Below are 18,624 nucleotides of genomic sequence, written 5' to 3'. Positions count from 1 at the left end.
GTGGGTCCCCTAACAATGGAAATAGGAACTGTCTCTGACTCTGTTGCCTGCCACTGGATCCCTTCCCCCTTAGCTGGGCTGTCTTGTCAGGCCCCCGTGGGAGAGGATGCTCTTAGTCCTGCTGGCACTTGAGGTGCCATGATGGGTTGATACCCCTTGGGGGTCTTCCCTTTTCTGAAAAGGAGACGGGGAATGGGAGGAGGGAGTATGAGAGTGGGACTGGGAGGAGAGGAGGGAGGGGGCTGGGATCAGGCTACAATGTGATGAACTTTTAAAAAAATAACACATAGAAACTGAAATAGTTATGCAATTGAAACCTCACATGCTCTCAGATTTATAGTTATAACTGCTTCCTTTTATTGTTTTATTTATTTTACATCCCAACCACAATTTCCCCTCCCTCCTCTCCTCTCGGTCTTTTCCCCCTCCTACTCCTCCCCCACCCTCATCCAGTCCTCTTCTGATTCTCTTTAGAAAAGGGCTGCCTTGATGGATATCAACCAGCCATGGCATACCAAGTTGCAGTAAGACTAGGCACCCCTCTTCTATTAAGGCTATCCAAGGCAACTCAGTAGGAGGAAAAGGTCCCAAAGGCAGGCAACAGAGTCAGAGACAACCCATGCTCTCACTGTTAGGAGTCCCACAAGAGGACCAATCTGCACAACTGTACCATATGTGTGGAGGACCTAGGTCAGTCCCACTCAGGCTCCCTTGTTGGTGTCAGTCTATGTCAGTCTATGTGAGCTCCTATGGGAACAGGCTAGTTGATTCTGTGGGTTTTCTTATGGTGTTCTTGACCCCTCTGCCTCCAACAATCCTTCCTCCCTTTCTTCAGCAAGATTTTCCCAGCTCTGCCTTATGTTTGCCTGTCGGTCTCTGTATCTGTTTCCATCCATTGTGGGGTAAAACCTCTCTGATGACAACTGGGTTGGCACCAATCTGTGAGTATAGAAGAGTATTAGGAATCATTTAATTCACTTTTTTGGGTCATTTATGTTTGGTTCTATTGTGGGTTTCTGGGCATCCAGCCTCTGGTCCCTAGCCCTCCTGGTAATGTCAGTGATGGGTTCCTTCTCATGCTATGGGTCTCAACCTGGACCAGTCATTGGTTGATCACTCCTACAATTTCTGTGCCACCTTTACCCCAGCACATATTGTAAGCAGGAAAAATCGTAGGTCAAAGGTTTTGTGGCTAAGTTGATGTCCTGATCACTCCACTGGAAGTCTTGCCCGGTTACAGGAGATGGCCAATCAGGCTCTGTGTCCTTCATTGTGAACAGTCTTAGCTAGGGTGACCCTCATAGATTTCCAGGACTTTCCATTGCCTTAGGTTTCTAGCTTGTGGCAGAGATGCTCCCCTCATTCCAGTTGTCCCTCCCAGTATTCTCTCCTTCTGTCCTCCCCACAGCTGATCACCCCCTCCCATTTCCAGCCCCATCCAGCCTCCTCTCCTCACGCACCTGCAATGCCTATTCTGTTTCTCCATCTCAGCGAGTCATGTGGCACCCTACCACCTCTTAAGCTCTCATTGCTGCTTAGCTTCTTTGGTCTGTGGATTGTAGCGCAATTTTGGTCTATGAAGAAATCTTTAAGGCTAATATTCACTTATAAGTGAGTACATATCCATGTGTGTTTTTCTGGGTCTGGGTTACCTCACTCAGCATGATCTTTTCTGGTTCCATCCAGTTGCCTGCAAATTCCATCACGTTATTGTTTCTAACAGCTGAATAATACTCCATTGTGTAAATGTACCCACATTTTCTTTATCGGGTGTTTAGTTGAAGGACATTTAGGTTGTTTCCAGTTCCTGGATATTACAAATAAAGTGGCTATGACCACGACTGAGCAAGTGTCCTTGTGGTATGACAGAGCATCTTTTGGGTGTATACCCAGAAATGGGTATTGAGATAGACCGACTGCCAATTTTCTGAGAAATCACCATATTGATTTCCAAAGTGGCTGTCCACGTTTTCACTCCCACCAGCAATGGAGGAGTGTCCTCCTTGCTGTACATCCTCACCAGCATGAGCTGTTACTTGTGTCTTCGATCCTAGCTATTCTGATAGGTATAAGATGGAATCTCAGAGTCATTTTGATTTGTGTTTCCCTGATGGCTAAGGGTGTGGAATGTTTCATTAAGTGTTTCTCACCTATATGAAATTCCTCTGTTGAGAATTTTCTGTTTAGCTCTGTACTCCACTTTTTAATTGGATTATTTGGTTGTCTGTGTCTAATTTCTTGAGTTCTTTATATAATATCAGCCTTCTGACAGATGTGGGGTTGGGAAATACCTTTTCCCATTCTGTAGGCTGTTGTTTTGTCTTTTCAATGGGGTCCTTTGCCCTACAGAAGATTTTCAGTTTAATAAGGTTTCATTTATTAATTCTTAATCTTAGTGCCTATGTGATTGGTATTCTGTTCAGGAAGTTGTCTCCTGTGCCAATGCATTTGAGACTATTTCCCACCCTCTTTTCTATCACATTCAGTGTTTTCTACAAGTAACATTTTTTTTACATGTTGAAAAGAAATATTAATCATTTTTTAAACCAATGTCACTACTGAGCCTTTGGATGATTAACTACTCTGTGGTATTTCTTTCATCCAAACTGGCTTATAAAAGAAAGAAAAAAATGACAATAAAAGAAATGTACCAATTTATTCCCTACTAATAAAGTATTGAACATTAGGGGGAAAGTGTGAAATATTGGAATGCAACATAGAGCAATTCCATTACCCATTGCAGTTTTGGGTCATATACTGTGTATAAAGAGTAATTACTTCATTGGCTGGAGACCACAGTGAAGGAATATAGAAACTGATGAAAGAGATTTTGTGATAAAGATTTTACCTCATATATTTGCTTCCCCAAACTTTACCAACCCTGAGGCAAGCCTATCTTATTTTGTCTTCTGATGGCAGGGGCATGGGAGTGGCAGTGGGGTCAAAGTGAGAGAAAAACAAAGAAAATTGTATAAGTCAATTTTTAAGAATAAAAATTCAAGACTTACAGGTCACCATTTGAATTTGTAAAGTAACTATTTAAAATTGCCATTTTAGTGGCCTAAATGATATCTCCTGTTGCTGAAGATACTATGTTGTAGCATGTTGTTTATGTTAATTCTGGTGATTTCTAACACATCATCACTTCCTACCCTTGAATGCAACTTCTGGATTTCATTTTCTTGCTGAAAAATTTAGCTGCAAGATGAGCCTCATGGCTAAATTAGGGTCATACAAGTCAATATTTTCTGTTTCCCTCTTGCTTATTTTACTGAAGCTTTGGGGCAGGGGAACTGGACTCTCCCTAGTAAAATGAAGGAGCCATCCAATGTACTATGGGGAGAAGACACTGATGCTGGCCTGTCACAGCCCCAGCCTGAGCCCTGTCCGTTGCCTCTAAGCCTCACTTTCTAACAAACAGTGGAGAAAAGATACTATGGAATGGTTATGAAGGTTGTATTAGGTATAAGAAGCATTGTATAATATTCATTGAACATCTATCTGTCTCTTTTTTCAAAATTACCTGATGCTTATTAAAGTACAAAATATAAAAAAGCTAAAGTAAAATAATGCCCTGTGAATAGTTCTAACTCACTTCTTTCTTTCTGCCTTTTTCTTCTTCTTCTTCTTCTTCTTCTTCTTCTTCTTCTTCTTCTTCTTCTTCTTCTTCTTTTGTTTTCTTTCTTTCCTTTTCTTTCTTCTTTAATATTAGAAGGGGACTATTAAACATACAATATTAATCATTGAAAAATAGGATTTGTATATCATTTTAACTTTTCACTCATTTGAAATAGGCCACAAGCATTTCATCATTAAAAACTAAATGTTTTGTGGTTTCCAGAATAGTCCCATTCAATGTGCTAAGGATTTTTTGTTAAGTTTATAACAAAGCTGTAATGAAAATATTTACAGGAGCTTGTTGGGTGAGCATACTGAGAATATCATCCTGTCACTTGGAATATTTGTTGCTATTTTTTACCCAGTTAGTCTTTAAGGCCTAGCTCAAAGGCCAAAGACTCACACATGCTTAGCACACACTATAGCACTGGCTGTAACCCAGCTTGAAAGTTATAAACTTATGGTGACTTTTGACAGTTTGTGATTTTATGAAATCACCGATTTCACGTTTTTTCTCTGTAGTCTTTTTAGTGCTTGTTTGTTGTTTGTTAATTAATTTATTTATTCAATTTACATCCTTATTGTAGCTCCCTCTCTCCTCTCCTCCTGGTCCATCCTTCCTCTCTCTTCCGCTCTTCCCTATTCTTCAGAAAAGGGATTCCCCCTTACCCACTCATCCCAGCTCATCATGTCGTATCAGGCCTGAGCTCAGCCTTTTCCTCTGTAGCCTGTTGTGGCAACATTGCCAGGGGAAGTGATCAAAAAGCAAGATATAGAGTCCATGTCAGAGATAGTCCCCTCTCCCCTTACTAGGGGATTCACATGAAGCCCAACCTGCCCATCAGCTACATCTGTGTAGGGTGCCTAAGTCCAGACCATGCATGCTCTTTGGTTGTGTGCTCCAGTCTCTGCAAGCACCTCTGGGTCTTGGTTAGTTGGCTCTGTTGGTTGGTCTCCTTGTGAAACTCCTCCAGGTTCTTCTGTCCATCCCTCTACTTTCCTCAAGATACCCTACCTTCACCCAGTGTTTGGCTGTAAGTCTCATCATCTGTTTTGATCCACTGCTGTGTATAGTCTCTCAGAGGGCAGCTCTGATAGGCTCCTGTCTGTAAGCATAGCAGAGTATTCTTAATAGTGTTAGGAATTGGCTCTCTCCCATGGGTGGGTCTTAGGTTGGGGCAGACATTGGTTAAACTTTCCCTCAATCTCTGCTCTATCTTTATCTCTGTACATCTTGTAGGCAGGATAAATTTTGGGTTGTAATTTTTGTGGATGAGTTGGTGTTGCTCTCCCTCCCCTAAGAATCCTGTTTAGTAGGAGGGAAGCCTGATAAGACTCAATGACCTCTACTAGTAGGAGTCTCAGCTAGATGCATCCCCATATCATCCCGGGAGCATGCCCTGTCATGGATCTCCAGCTTGTCTTGGAGATGCCCCCTCCCATGGTTTCTCTTCTCTCTACAAGCCCTCTGTCCTCCTGCCCTGCTCTCCGCACATGCCAGTTCCACCCTCATTTCTTTCTTTGCTTCATTTTCTATCCTGCTCCCTCTCTTCAACTGCTTTTGCTGTCTATTCTATTTCCACTTCAAGTGAGATTTAAGCATTCTCCCTTGGGTCCTCCTTGCTACTTATCTTCTTTAGCTCTGTGAATTGTAGTATGGTTATCCTGTAGTACATAGCTGATATTTGCTTATGAGTATACACCATGTGGGACAGAGTTACCTGACTTGGGATGATTGTTTCTAGTTCCATCCATATACCTGCAAATTTCATGGTTTCCTTGTTTTTAATAGCTGAGTGGTATTCCATTGTACAAATGTCCCACAGTTTCTTTATCCATTCTTCAGTTGAGGGACATCTAGGTTGTTTCTAGATTCTTTATTCTAGTATGAATAAAGCTACTATGAACGTGTTTTTAGAAAATTCGTGCCTGCCAATATAAGTAAATATCCATATTATTTTTTATAATTTATTCATAGCTTTTAAAAATTAGAATACATTTAGAAATATTTGAGGTAGAGATTGATATAGACTAGGACTACCTAATAGAGTTGAGAGTTTATTTAAGGTAGAGTTTAGCACACTTTCCCCTAAGTATTGTCGGCAACTAAATTCTCTCATTCACGAAGTTCTTCTACATGGTGACCCTACCTTACTTTTTTGAGACAGGATCTTATGTAGCCCAAGCTGGCCTTGAACTCTTGGTCATCCTGCCTCCACTTCCTGAGTGCTGGCATTACATGCATGCATCCAGCACGATGTATTACTACATAGTTCTGTCAATATCTCTGTCTTATTTTAATAAAATATGTGGTCTACAAAATGCCTCCTCATTATTTTCTTCTTTTGTAGAAATATTTGACTCCAGTTACAAACTTATCTTCCAAGCAAAGTTAGAAAGACTTTTAAAAATTCTCTCCATTTCTGTCTACTCCAAACATAAGACTTTGGTTGAAGTTGCAATAAATCTGTACATTCAATCAACCCTCCAAAGTTTTACATTATAATATATCCATGTTTCTTTTTTTCATGATTTCTTGAGGTTATATTAAAGTAGGATTTTCACTGTGCAAACAACACACTTTAAGTTGTTTATTTTTTTTTCTTTAGTGCTGGAGATTGAAGTTAGGGCTGTGCTAAGCACGTAGTCTACCACCAACACATACCCCAGTCCTGCGGGGTTTTGCTTTTGTTTGTTTGGTTTGGTTTGATTATTTTGCTACATACAGAATAAATAATTTATAAGAGCTCTTTGCTTCATAGACATGAAATAATTTAACTGGTACGTAGAGTACAGTAAGCATCAGATCAGCTTTGCTGTTATGAAAACAACTGGAAAGAGTCACAGGTTATTCACTTTATCTAAAGTATACAATTACATAGGATGGCATGGGTGAAATTAATATTTTGTTTTGTAAAATGAAGAGGGAGAAAACATAAGCAATTGATGCATCTTGGTGTGTCATGGACAGTGAAGGATGGGTTTTGAGTACAGTGGAGAATGCTGGTATGTAATTACTCCCCATATCACAGGGCTTAGAATATCCCTCATCTACCTCCATTGATAATCTTTTTTTTTTTTTTTTTTTTTTTTTTTTTGGCATAGCATGACTGTCTTTGTTAGAGTTTCACGCTATGATGACACAACAACCAAGGCAAACCATAGAAGGAAAAACATTTAATTGGGGATGGCTTATAGATCCACAGGAAGCAAGGAGAGAGTGTTCCACACTGGGTGGAGCTTGAACATATATAGCCTAAATGCCTTGCCTCCACTGTGACGCACTTCCTCTAACAAGGCCACACCTCTTTCAGTAAGCCCACACCTCCTAATAATGCCACTCCCCCATGAGCCAAACATTCAAACCCATGAGTCTATGGAGGGAGGAGGGAAGGAGGTGCATACCTATTCAAACCACTACAGTGACTAATGTAGAAGATTTTTTTCTATTGAAATTAAATTTAATAAGAACTCTGATTGGTATCTACAATTATGATCAAGTTATAAAAATCGGCCTATACAGCCTTGGTCCCAGAGTACTGTGAAGTCCTTAGAGGAAGCCTTTGCACCTGTGATGCACTTGTCCTTGGTTCCTAGGTGGCAAAACAGCTGAGCGCCAGCCCTGGCCCAGTGTTCACAGTGCAGTGTTTGGACTCCTATAAGATGAAAGTCAGTATGTAAATGTGCAGCGTGACATTATTATCCTGGCTTCCTGGCTGCTTTCAGCAAGCACTAACTGCCACATGAGGTCTCAAGTGTTCTGGCATGGTGTGCAAGTGTTCAAAAGAAGTTAAAGCAATGAAATTGGATCTACATTTCCATAGAAATTCAAGCTGGCATAGAGAAACGGAGTCATGGAATCAGGGTTGGATGGTCTCCACCAAACAACATAGGCAAGTGTCTGTGATGCTAGGCTACTGAGCTGAGTTCCATCGTGAAAGGCCACCATTTCTTCCTCTGGGTCTAAAATTATAAATCATGCACATTTCTATAGGTTCACACCATGCACAGGGCGCTTTATACTTAATCCCCTCCCACCCATTCCCTGGTATACAAGCATTGCTTGATTTCAAGTTTCGAGTTGAAGTATGTGCAAAAAAGGAGGTATTAGAACTTTGGCTACCAGCATATGCAACCATAGACTACCTGAGCATTGTTTTCAAGAATATTGTGTATCTGATCTAGGAGTGTCCACTTCCTGCATCTGAGTACTAGTTTGTTTGCTTGTTTGTTTTTTGTTTTAAATAAGTTGTTACTGCTTCTAGGTATTCTTGTTTGTGCCTGGTATCTTATGCCACTGAAGGATTTGATCAGTGGTAGAGTTCACAAAGCCCTTGATTCAATAGGAAGCAGAAACAAAATATTCAAGGAAATATGTGGAGACCCAGCTAAGGTGATGGGGTCAAGAAACTGCCTCTGAAGCTAGGCTGTCCATTAGTTCCTAGAGTGCTTGCTTTATCTCCACATAAACCTGGGTGTGGTGTGACAGCACATGCCTGTAGGCTTAGCACTTAGGAGTACAGAAGAGCATCAAGGGTTCAAAGCCACACAGCTACACGGTAAGTGCCAGGCAACCTGAAATACTTAAGACTGTGTTTTAAAGAGAGGGAGGCTGGTGAAGAGGAGAGGGACTGGGCTTGCTAAATGGGTCTTGTGTCAGGTTAGGCAAATCTTCCTCTCATATCTGCACACCACCCATAGCTCTGCCTCACGTTCCTATTCATCAGGGTAACAGCAACAGAAATCACGTTGCTTGAATTGCAGCCGTCTAGAACATTCCTCTCATGTCATTTTTCCTGAAATTTTCATGAGCTCCAAATATCCATTTGCATAAACATAGAGATGAAGTTTACACGCAAGGGAGGACAGTCCGAAGAATAAGGCAAGAACCAATGTATACCTTTTACTCATTCAGATTTTCTTTTTTTTATTGCATTTTAGGATGGTGAAAAAAAAGGATTTATAAACAAAATCTATGCCATCCAGGAGGTCTGTGTCAGTGTCCAGAGCATTCTAGATGAAGTGGCTTCCTTTGGCGAGAGGATAAAGAAGTGAGTGATGCTGACGTCTGAGCCTGGCCTTTTATGGGATGGTCCACTTGACTCTCAGAACAAAATACCACATTCTGTCTGGCACAAGTAACTCTTGGATGATCTACCATTAAGTTTTGTCATAATTTATTGTGAATTCTTCTTTCTTCTTCTTCTTCTTCTTCTTCTTCTTCTTCTTCTTCTTCTTCTTCTTCTTCTTCTTCTTCTTCTTCTTCTTCTTCTTCTTCTTCTTCTTCTCCTTCTCCTTCTCCTCCTCCTTGGTTTTATGATGGTTCTGTCAATTTCCTGCCTGAAATTTAGAATACATTGGTTGGAAAGAAGTTAGACTTGTAGTTTTGAAGAAATAACACTGTCCTAATTTTACCATACTTTTTTTTAATACTAACTTTTTAAAAAAGAATTTGAAGTCATGGTAGAAAAACAATCTGACCTAATAGATAATGAAGACACCTGTACTGTACAGGTCTAATTATATTTTTACCAAGTTTAATATAATCAAGAAATAAGCTACATTTCATCACTTAGGAAAAAACATACAAATTTTGCAATTATAAAAGAATTCTTTTTAATTAAAAGTATTTTTATGTTTATTTATTCTAAGTGTTGTGCCTGCATGTATGCATATGCACCACATGTGTGCCTGGTGGCCACGGAGGTTTCAGGAAGGCATGACATTCCCTGGGTCTGGCATTACAGATGGTTGTGAGCCATCATGTGCCTGCTGATAATTGAAATTGGGCCCTTTGCAAAAAAACAAATGATTTTTACCATTGATATAGTATTCCAGGCCCATTTGTGTTTTGTTTGGTATGTTGGTTTTATTTTGTGTGTGTGGTTCTGTGTTTGTTTTCATTTCTGAAACAAATTCTCATTGTATAGCTCTGACTGGCCTAGAAGTCAGAGATTCATTTGACTCTGCCTCCCAAATACTGGATTAAAGGCATGTGCTACCTACCACACCCACTCTTTGATGAAGTCATAAATTATACATACACACACACACACACACACACACACACACACACACACATATATATATATATAAAATCAAGGGACACACAAACATTGGGGTTTTTGTTTGGTTTTGCTTTCAAGACAAGGCCTCACTAATTAGCTCTGGCTATCTTGGAAGTATGTAGACCAGGATAGCCTTGAGCTCATAGAGATCCACTTGCTTCTGTTTCCCCAATGCTGAGATAAAAGCTGTGTGCCACTTTGCCCAACTGGAACTTATATTCTTAATTTTATATGATGTTGTTTTTAGATACTTTTATTTACCAATCCATTTTTTTTTCCTTTGAGACATTGTCTCATGTATCTCCGGCTGACCTTGAATTTAAGTAGCCAAGAATGAGCTTGGACTCCTGATTCTCCTCCCTGTCCTGCACAAGAGTATGAGTTTGAGTTTATTGTGAGCTACATATTGAGAGCCTGTCTCACCAAAAACAAGCACTCTTTTTTAAAAAGCCTGAGTCCAAGTTACAGAAGCAGGGCAATGAGATTAATTCAAGTTTGGGTCTTCCATTAGAAAATATAATTTTAGGAAACAGTTGGTCTAGAGAAACAGCAAAGGAGGGCTGGGATCATATCCTTTCTGAAATACATACTTTCTTTAACAAAATACAATAATGTATTGACAGTAACTTACTATTAAAAAAAAGAAAGAAAGAAGGAAGGAAAGAAAGAAAGAAAGAAAGGCTGATCTATATTTGGGTAAGCCTGTACTTTCTGAGTTTCATATATATTTTTTGTTTATTATTATATCCACTGGTTATCTGCAGAACTAGATCCTTGGACACACACAGAATTTAAAGCAAGTAAATTATTTAAACTGAAAGTATGAGTCATCATCTGGTGCTGTTCATCTTGCAAGAGATAATGCATTTTATTTTGTATGTTTCTTTATTTAATGAATTTCCACTTATGCATCTGTGCTGAGTTTCAACTTTTCTGTATTTATATCCAAACCCACCTTGTCTCACCCCTAAATGTATTTCTATGCAACTATCTCAGAATTCTAAAGACTAAGCCATAGCCTTCTCTCTCCTTTAACCTCTCATTCTCTCTGAATAATATTCCCTTGCCCCAATTCCTGTCACTAAAGCACAGCACAAAACCATACATTTGGGGCACGTCATTACTGAGTGTCTGTCACACCGTATGCTGATACGTGTGAATGCCTCACCTACACTAGAACCTGCTAGCTTCTCACTCTCTTCTTTAGCTTGTCAGGCTCCAAGAGTGAGTTAGTATGGCATGTGCACTGGCCCAGCATCTGTTCCTGTTGGCATCATACGGTCAGTGCTATCTTACACTTCCTGCACCCCAGCTGACAGCAGCAAGGTACCACTGAAAATCAGCAGAGCTTTGCCCTGCTCTCATCCACTTCCCTGCCCCGGTTGGACTCTATTTTCATAGCTTATGCCACAAATTCACTACAGACCATGGTCTCCTGTGCTAAAAGTACAACAAGGAGAAGAGCAGGCAGCGCTGACTTTATTTCTTAATTGTCCTTACATGTCCAAGAAAGGGCAATGAGAGCAAATGCCATTTCAAAAATCTGACCGCCCTGTGCTGATGTCCAGCTCCATTTGAAACACAAATCTGAACAGAAAGCAAGTCTTCCTAAAAGGAATCCTAGAATTCAAGTCCTTTTTTTTTCAATTACTTTTTTTTATTGAAAAATAAAATCATTCATATTACATCTCAATTGCTATCCCATCCCGTGCATCCTCCCATTCCTCCCTTCCCTCCTGCTTTCACCCCATTCCCCTTCCCAGACTGTGACTGATTGGGACCTCCTCCCCCTGAATATGATGCTAGGGTATCAAGTTTCTTCTTGGTAGTCTGCTATCCTTCCTCTGAGTGCCATCAGGCCTCCCCATCAAGGGGACATGGCCAAATAAGGGGCACCAGAGTTAGTGTGAAAGTCAGTCCCCAGTCTCCACTTAACTGTGTAGAATATTCTGACCCTTGGCTAGGTCTGGGTAGGGGTTTGATGATGACTGCACATATTGTCCTTGGTTGGTGCCTTAGATCGAGCAGAAGCCCTGGGCCTAGATCTGCCCATCATAGTGTTCTTCTTGTAGGTTTCTAGGACCCTCTGGATCCATCTCTTTCCCTATCTCCTATATTTCTCCCACCTTAGGATGTCCTCACCACTATCCCGTTTTCCTGGTAAGTGAAGACTTTCATGAGACAAGAATAGAATCCAAGTCTTACACAGTGCTCTAAGAGCTACAGGCAACTACTGCAACCATCTTAGTCTCAAACATGGGAATATGGGGCTTTTAGGAGGATGAATGGTAGGCCCTGAGACTTCCTATTGTATACAAATTAAAAACAAATGAGAATGGGTGGGTACTATTTTTTAGTAGAAAAAAGAAAAAATAATTTTACTATATAGCGAGGTACCCAAGTTCTACCATGGCTTTAGACTATGAAATCCCTGGACAACTTTGCCCAGCTGCTAGCAAGACTGTTTACCTGGGCCTGTGTCATGAACTGAACAGGTGATGACTACCCTGTGTCCCGGAGCAGTCCAAATGACATTTATTTTAAGCACTGTTTATTAAAGTGTTACGAACTCACATTACTGATTTGTTACTTTTCCATTCAGTACTTTCAACTGGACTGTCCCATTCTTAAGCTGGCTGGCCATTGTAGCCCTCTGTGTGTTCACGGTTATTCTGTACTTGATTCCACTGAGATACATTGTTCTCGTCTGGGGTAAGTAAAGCTTTTTAAACAACAACAACAACAACCCACCTGTTTAGCAGCTAAGAGCAAACTGTTTTAAAGAGGTGAGTTTTATCATCCATTGTTCTCTATATTTATGGCCATGTAGCTACTCCACGATGTAAAGAGACAGGTCAGTTAAGAATCACAATGGCATAAAGATTTAGGTCTACCTGTAAAATTTATTTTTTCTTATCTGGCACCACAGCCTCCACCATACTGTAAACATTACTGGTACAGATTCTTCATATATCAAAGTGTAACTTTGCCTAGATATTACTGATTTATTTTCACCACTTAAATACCATGAGGTATATTTAGGACAATATACTTTTTGCTGGGGTATTGTATCTTGTAGAAGTATCTGTAAACGTGGTACTAGCTGCCTGTTTAAAAGGTCGTTTTTAGAACTGTGGAAAAGGCTTACTAGCATTTACAGGCTCCTTAGGAATTAAAAAAAAAAAAAAAAAAAAAAAGGTCTGCTAAGTAAGAATGCTCTTAGAAAAGACCACTTTAAAGGGGACTTCCCCCTAATTTTTATGTAACTTGACTACATGCTTCCAATGGTCCCTTTGACCGTAGGATCCTTCAGAAGGTGGTCAGTTTCCCACCCATTCAGAAGGTGGTCAGTTTCCCGCCCATTCAGAAGGTGGTCAGTTTCCCACCCATTCAGAAGGTGGTCAGTTTCCCACCCATTCAGAAGGTGGTCAGTTTTCCGCCCATTCAGAAGGTGGTCAGTTTCCCACCCATTCAGAAGGTGGTCAGTTTCCCACCCATTTAGAAGGTGGTCAGTTTCCCACCTATTCAGAAGGTGGTCAGTTTGAGCTTCCATATAGGATATGGTCAGTGTAGAACTGGAACTGACTTTCCTTCTTTCTTTCTGGTGAATTTTTTGGTTTAGAAAGCCCAGTGTTCAGTCCTTATGATCCACCACCACATAGGAATATTTTCTATTTGCCCTTCACCAATATATATATATATACATCAAAGATTGCTCAAGTTAAAAAAAAAAAAAACAACCAAGGACTAAAAATGGATCTTAAGAAAAAGTGCCTCTATTGTAAATAACAGGACTATATGAAGATTTCTTTTTCTCCCTGCCCCCAACTGTTTAAAGAAATACTGGAAGAAAAATGAATTGGGACAAATAGCATACATCAAATCTAGTTTTAAGATTTCTGTTTTTAGGCTGGAGAGATGGCTTGGCAGTTAAGAGCACTTACAGATCTTGCAGAAGATACAGTTTTGGTTCCCAGGACCCACATGGTGGTTCACAACTATCACTCTAGTCCCAAGGGGCCCAGTGCTGTATTCTGGCCTCTAGAGGCCCATGTTACACACACATATAATGATGGTGGTGGTGGTGATGATGATCATGGTGATGATGATGATGATGGTGATGATAAAAGATTCCTACTTTCTTTCTCCCTTTGGCCCACATTTATGTTTTCCTCTTAGGTAGACCCTGTTAGTCTTTATAATCTCTAGTATTGCCTCCAGGCTACAGATAGAGGGCAGAGGAAGTAGTGATTATATTTTTCTTCCCCAATTTCTAAAATTTCTAATATTTACAGAAATTCAGTTAAGTCATCACTTTTCCTATTTGAAGGCATAGGAATTTTTAAAACCATATTATTGTTTTTTTTTTTTTAGTCTATTAAAAGTCTCCTCATTCATTTCTCTGACATTGAATCCAGATACTGTTTCACTGGAGAATTTGTGGCAGAAAATAACCATACCTATCTGGGGTCAGACTTGCAGAGCTATCTCCACTGCCATAAGGTGAAGAGCCCCACCCCTGACCGACCTTCCTTAGCTTTTCTGAAACTGGAGCCTAAAGCAGACATCTGGCTATGTAACCTGTATGGCCTCAATGGCTAGCTGTCTTAAAAATAATTTTACAAAATGTGAGCCTTGGTTCACCAAATGAAAAAATACAAAATCTATTTCTTTGGTGGTAGGTGATTGCTGAAATGTTAACAAGAAACCCAAGACACAGGCCTCACGTGGCTGGAAAGAGACCAGGGCCAACGTGACAGAAGTTCACTCCACAGGAACACCACTGAGAGCTAGGATCCCCCAGATCATTCCTCAGTTTCCTCCATGTGTTGATTTCATGCAAACCTGAATACTTTCCCCCAAAATTCATAGCAATACTTTTCAGTTTAACTTAAACAATAACCAAGCATCAAATCATGTGGCTTGTAAACATTTAGCTTGCTTTATAACAGTAGCACCCCTCCCCCTAAAATATGTACCTTTGGGAAAGAGGAAAACAATACATCACCTAACAATCTCAATCGAGAAGCTTAAGCAAACAAGTCTCATCACGGCTATAAAACTCAAAAGCAAATCGAGTGACGGTGACACTGAGAATCTGTTCATTCCCTGTGTGTGCCCCATTTGTTCCCCCCCAGAGTCTGCTGTACTGGGTAGAAGTTAATAAGGTATAAAGAAGAAAAGCAAGCAGCAATACAGTTGGGAAAGTTGAAGGGAGGTGGTACACTGGGCCATTCTGTCAAGGTTAAGGGTTAACACACAGCTGAGGCTCAAATGACAGGAATACTTTATTCAGAAATGTGCTTTGCCTAACTCCAGATTCAACAATGAACTCAACGTTTGAAATATCACTTTTTTAGGAATTAATAAATTTACAAAAAAGCTTCGGAGTCCATATGCAATTGATAACAATGAACTACTTGACTTCCTTTCCAGAGTCCCTTCAGATGTACAAGTGGTATGTTTCCTTATTATTGTTCTTGTTTGGGTGCAGGGTAGCACTGGGTTTTAATTTTTAAACTCTTTTCATGTCAAAGGTTATAGAAAAGTCAGGTAAAGTTAACAAAGCCTATTGCAGATTTTGGCAGGACTTTAGCTAACTCGGCATTAATCTAGAAAAATCTATAAAGAATGGAAAAGGGGAGACTGAAAGTCATAGCATAAAGAACCCCCGAGGCTTTCAGGGAGAAAGAAAGCCCAGCAGAGTTTATGAAGTGACATCATCAAGGTGTGATGAGAGAAATTAGGAATTTTAGATGTAGACAACAAAGGCAAAATGAGGGGTTAAACTATTGGTGGATATCGAGGAAATTCATGTTCATGCATACGTTAGGGAGAAAAAAAGTCTACATTTAAGACACTGGAGCATATCTCACAAATCATTTAAAATAATTTGGGGTTAATACGTACTAGATGAGCTGTTTGCAAAATGAAAGAAGAAAGATTTTAATCCCAATCTTAAGGAGAAGTTTTAGTGAGAGCAACTTACGTTAGTTTCAGTTGAGATTTTCCATTTCAAATATACAACAATGGACGAGGTCAGTGGTTCTCAATCTTCTTAACGTTGTGAACCTTTAATACAGTTCCTCATAGGATGGTGACCCCCAACAGTAAAAGTTATTTTGTTGTTACTTTGTAACTGTAATTTTCCTGCTATTATGAATTGTAATGTAAATATATGATGTGCAGAATATTTGATATGTGTATGAAAGAGTTGTTAGATCCCCCAAAGGGTCATAACCCACAGGCTGAGAACCACTGGGCTAGTTGAGGATGAAGACTATATTTAACAAACAAACAAAACCTGCAAAGAACCATTATCCAGCTCCTCAAACATACAGATTGACTTTCCTTTCATTGTATTGTGTTATTGTCGGTAACAGTCATATTCCATTAGCAGAATTCACACGGGGCTTCAGGCAGTTCCTGGCAAGATTTCCCTTCCGAGTCTAGCTCGTGCTCTGCAGCAGCTGCAGCTCTCCCACTTGGCGTCCAGAGCAAGCCCTCCCTCCAACCCCACACCCTGCCCCAGGCAAACTCTCATTCCTTAGCTTTTCCTTCTTTTGCCAGGAAGTGGCCACCTGACTGGTCTTTTTCTGAACTGTTTAAACAGGTGCAATACCAAGAACTGAAACCAGATCATTCTCATAGTCCATATAAAAGGAAGAAAAACAACCTTGGCTAGCCAGCTCCCAGCGCTGAGGAGACCAGCATGTTTGGGAAGACGAAAGAAAAATATTCCAACTTCCACAGCATTTCCTTTCTTTCTGCTTTTATTTATTTTCCTTTTTTTAAAAATCATGATCAAGAACATTTGTAAATAGTGTACAAAAGGTATATGTCTTTGAGAACATACTTCCACTGTACAAACTCAACTTGATAAAGGATTTTAGCTAGTGGAGTGTGGAAGCCTTATTAGGAAAGATAATAATATTATAAACCAAAATAAAAATAATGGTTATATAACTGGAAGATACATATTTATTCAATTACAAGTGAAAGAACCAGAATATCAGATTAAATGCTCAATTGTGCTTTGGTTAACCCTACATAAAATGTAAATGCCGACTTGATCTTTAGGGTTTTTTTTTTTTTTTTTTTTTTTTTTGTAATATAATTATTTCTTATCTGAAAAGTAATTCATTAGTTTTTTTATGTTTATATATTTCAAAAGAGGGAAACCCCAAAGCTTGAATAATGGAAATGTTGCACTTCAATTTAACATACATCATGACTGTCACTCCTGTGTAAATAAATTACTTATGTATGGCTAAGGCTCATTTTATGCTACAGGTATTCATATCTTTTCCTGTCTCCATATACACACAATCCCTTAAGAGAATATGAGTCTATGAATAAGACTTTTAAGCCTTCTATCATTCCATCTGAAACCTTAAAATCTCTCCATAACTATATTAAATAAATACTGCCAGGTTTATAAATGATTATCAGGATTTTTATACATACAACTATTTAATTTATACTGAGTTAGCAAATTAACAAGCCAATTGTCAAAAATAGTAGCAGACTAAATCCATACTGCATTTGGTGTCAAATTATGCCCTTGTGCATCTAAAATAATTTAATATTTAAGTGTCCTCTACTGATGTGTTTTAATGCATAATGAATTTTGTCATTGGTAAGTTTTAATGGAGAGAATGCAATGAGCTAAATGAAAGTCCATTATATCATTTATGAAGATCATTGATAATGCATGAAAACATGTTTTGTAAAATAAACTGCTTGTAAGGTGGTTATCATTCAACACGTTTCACTAACCACAGTCTGTACTTTAACATTGCATTCCTAAAAGTAATTCCAGGGTCTCTCAAGGGAACATACCTCTGCAGAGATAACTTGGTTAAGTGAGAATGCCTTCACTGACTTCTTAGAACAATCAGACTCAATGGAAACTGCTGCAGACAATACTTTGCACTACTTATTAATTGCTATTAATAAATAACTGGGGTGGGGTGAAGGTGCGGGTTGTGCTGGAAAATATAGAAAAGCAGAAATATATATTTCACTCTAAAGATTCTTTAAATCTCATCAAAGCTGATTTTTAAAGTATTTTTATTTCAGAAATATGTTGTTAAATACTATTTCTTACAATAGAACTATTTTGATGTTTATATTCTATGCTTGGAAGAACGTCAACTAAATTCCCTTTCTACAGAAAGACTTTGACTTCAATATGCTCTATTTAGTGTATCATGTTTAAAATGACATGCTTACATCTGCATTCCATCACTGTTTGTTGCAGAAACATACTACTTTATGAAGCTGATCGAAAACATGAAGTTTATTAATGAACTCATTTGTTTGGTATAAATTCTGATTATGTATGAGATTTATGTTCTGTGCTGACAGTGTCTACACAAATGTCTATAAGCCTGACATTCTATAACCCCAGATGTACCTAGTAGATGTAACCATTAACAGATGACTAATTTTTGTTCATTTCATTGTGCAAGATTTCAGATGTTTGGTTCAATAGTAATGTTGACTACATATTCACTGCATTAAATGCAAAAGAAAATCACCTTTTCTATGTATAGCTACTTTCTTTAAATGAGTTAAGAGATGCATGGCAGGGTACTGGGTGCATGTTTGCTCATTAATGACATTTCACTTGGAGAAATACATTTTTGATTTGAGCAGGACTACTCCTGAAACCTTGACTATGGTATAAACTACGGTATGTACTTTTGGCACAGTGAGCATCCAGTGAAGCAGACAAAACTACATGAAGATCCACTGAAGGCAACTTCTCATTGCTTTTAGAAATCAATATATTTATAGGCCCAAACAGAAAATGCCAAGTAGGATTTTTAACTTTTTTTGTATAGGTGCTTTTTTTTTACTTTAAAATATTTTTATTTCCTATGTTTAGCAAACACTCACATTATATATAGTAACTTATCTAATCTTTATAACA

General features: G+C 39.0%; 1 protein-coding gene across 3 annotated transcripts in view; it reads left to right on the top strand.

Annotated features, from left to right (window-relative positions):
• The window catches only part of Mctp1 (multiple C2 and transmembrane domain containing 1), a 587,757-nt gene extending 570,971 nt beyond the window's left edge, over positions 1 to 16,786 (top strand). For all 3 annotated transcript variants that reach the window (XM_051172525.1, XM_051172527.1, XM_051172526.1), the window contains 4 exons: positions 8,560 to 8,669; positions 12,289 to 12,398; positions 15,047 to 15,144; positions 16,300 to 16,786. In XM_051172525.1, the coding sequence (XP_051028482.1) occupies positions 8,560 to 8,669; positions 12,289 to 12,398; positions 15,047 to 15,144; positions 16,300 to 16,371 (390 nt within the window). In that variant the 3' untranslated portion in view covers positions 16,372 to 16,786. The remainder of the gene's footprint in view (positions 1 to 8,559; positions 8,670 to 12,288; positions 12,399 to 15,046; positions 15,145 to 16,299) is intronic.
• Positions 16,787 to 18,624: the final 1,838 nt, after the last annotated feature.

Source organism: Acomys russatus, chromosome 30 (genome assembly GCF_903995435.1).
Source record: "Acomys russatus chromosome 30, mAcoRus1.1, whole genome shotgun sequence".
In the NCBI taxonomy this organism is placed as follows: Eukaryota; Metazoa; Chordata; class Mammalia; order Rodentia; family Muridae; genus Acomys; species Acomys russatus.
The sequence above is the reverse complement of the archived record's forward strand: the minus strand, read 5'-3'. Positions and strand labels throughout refer to the sequence as shown.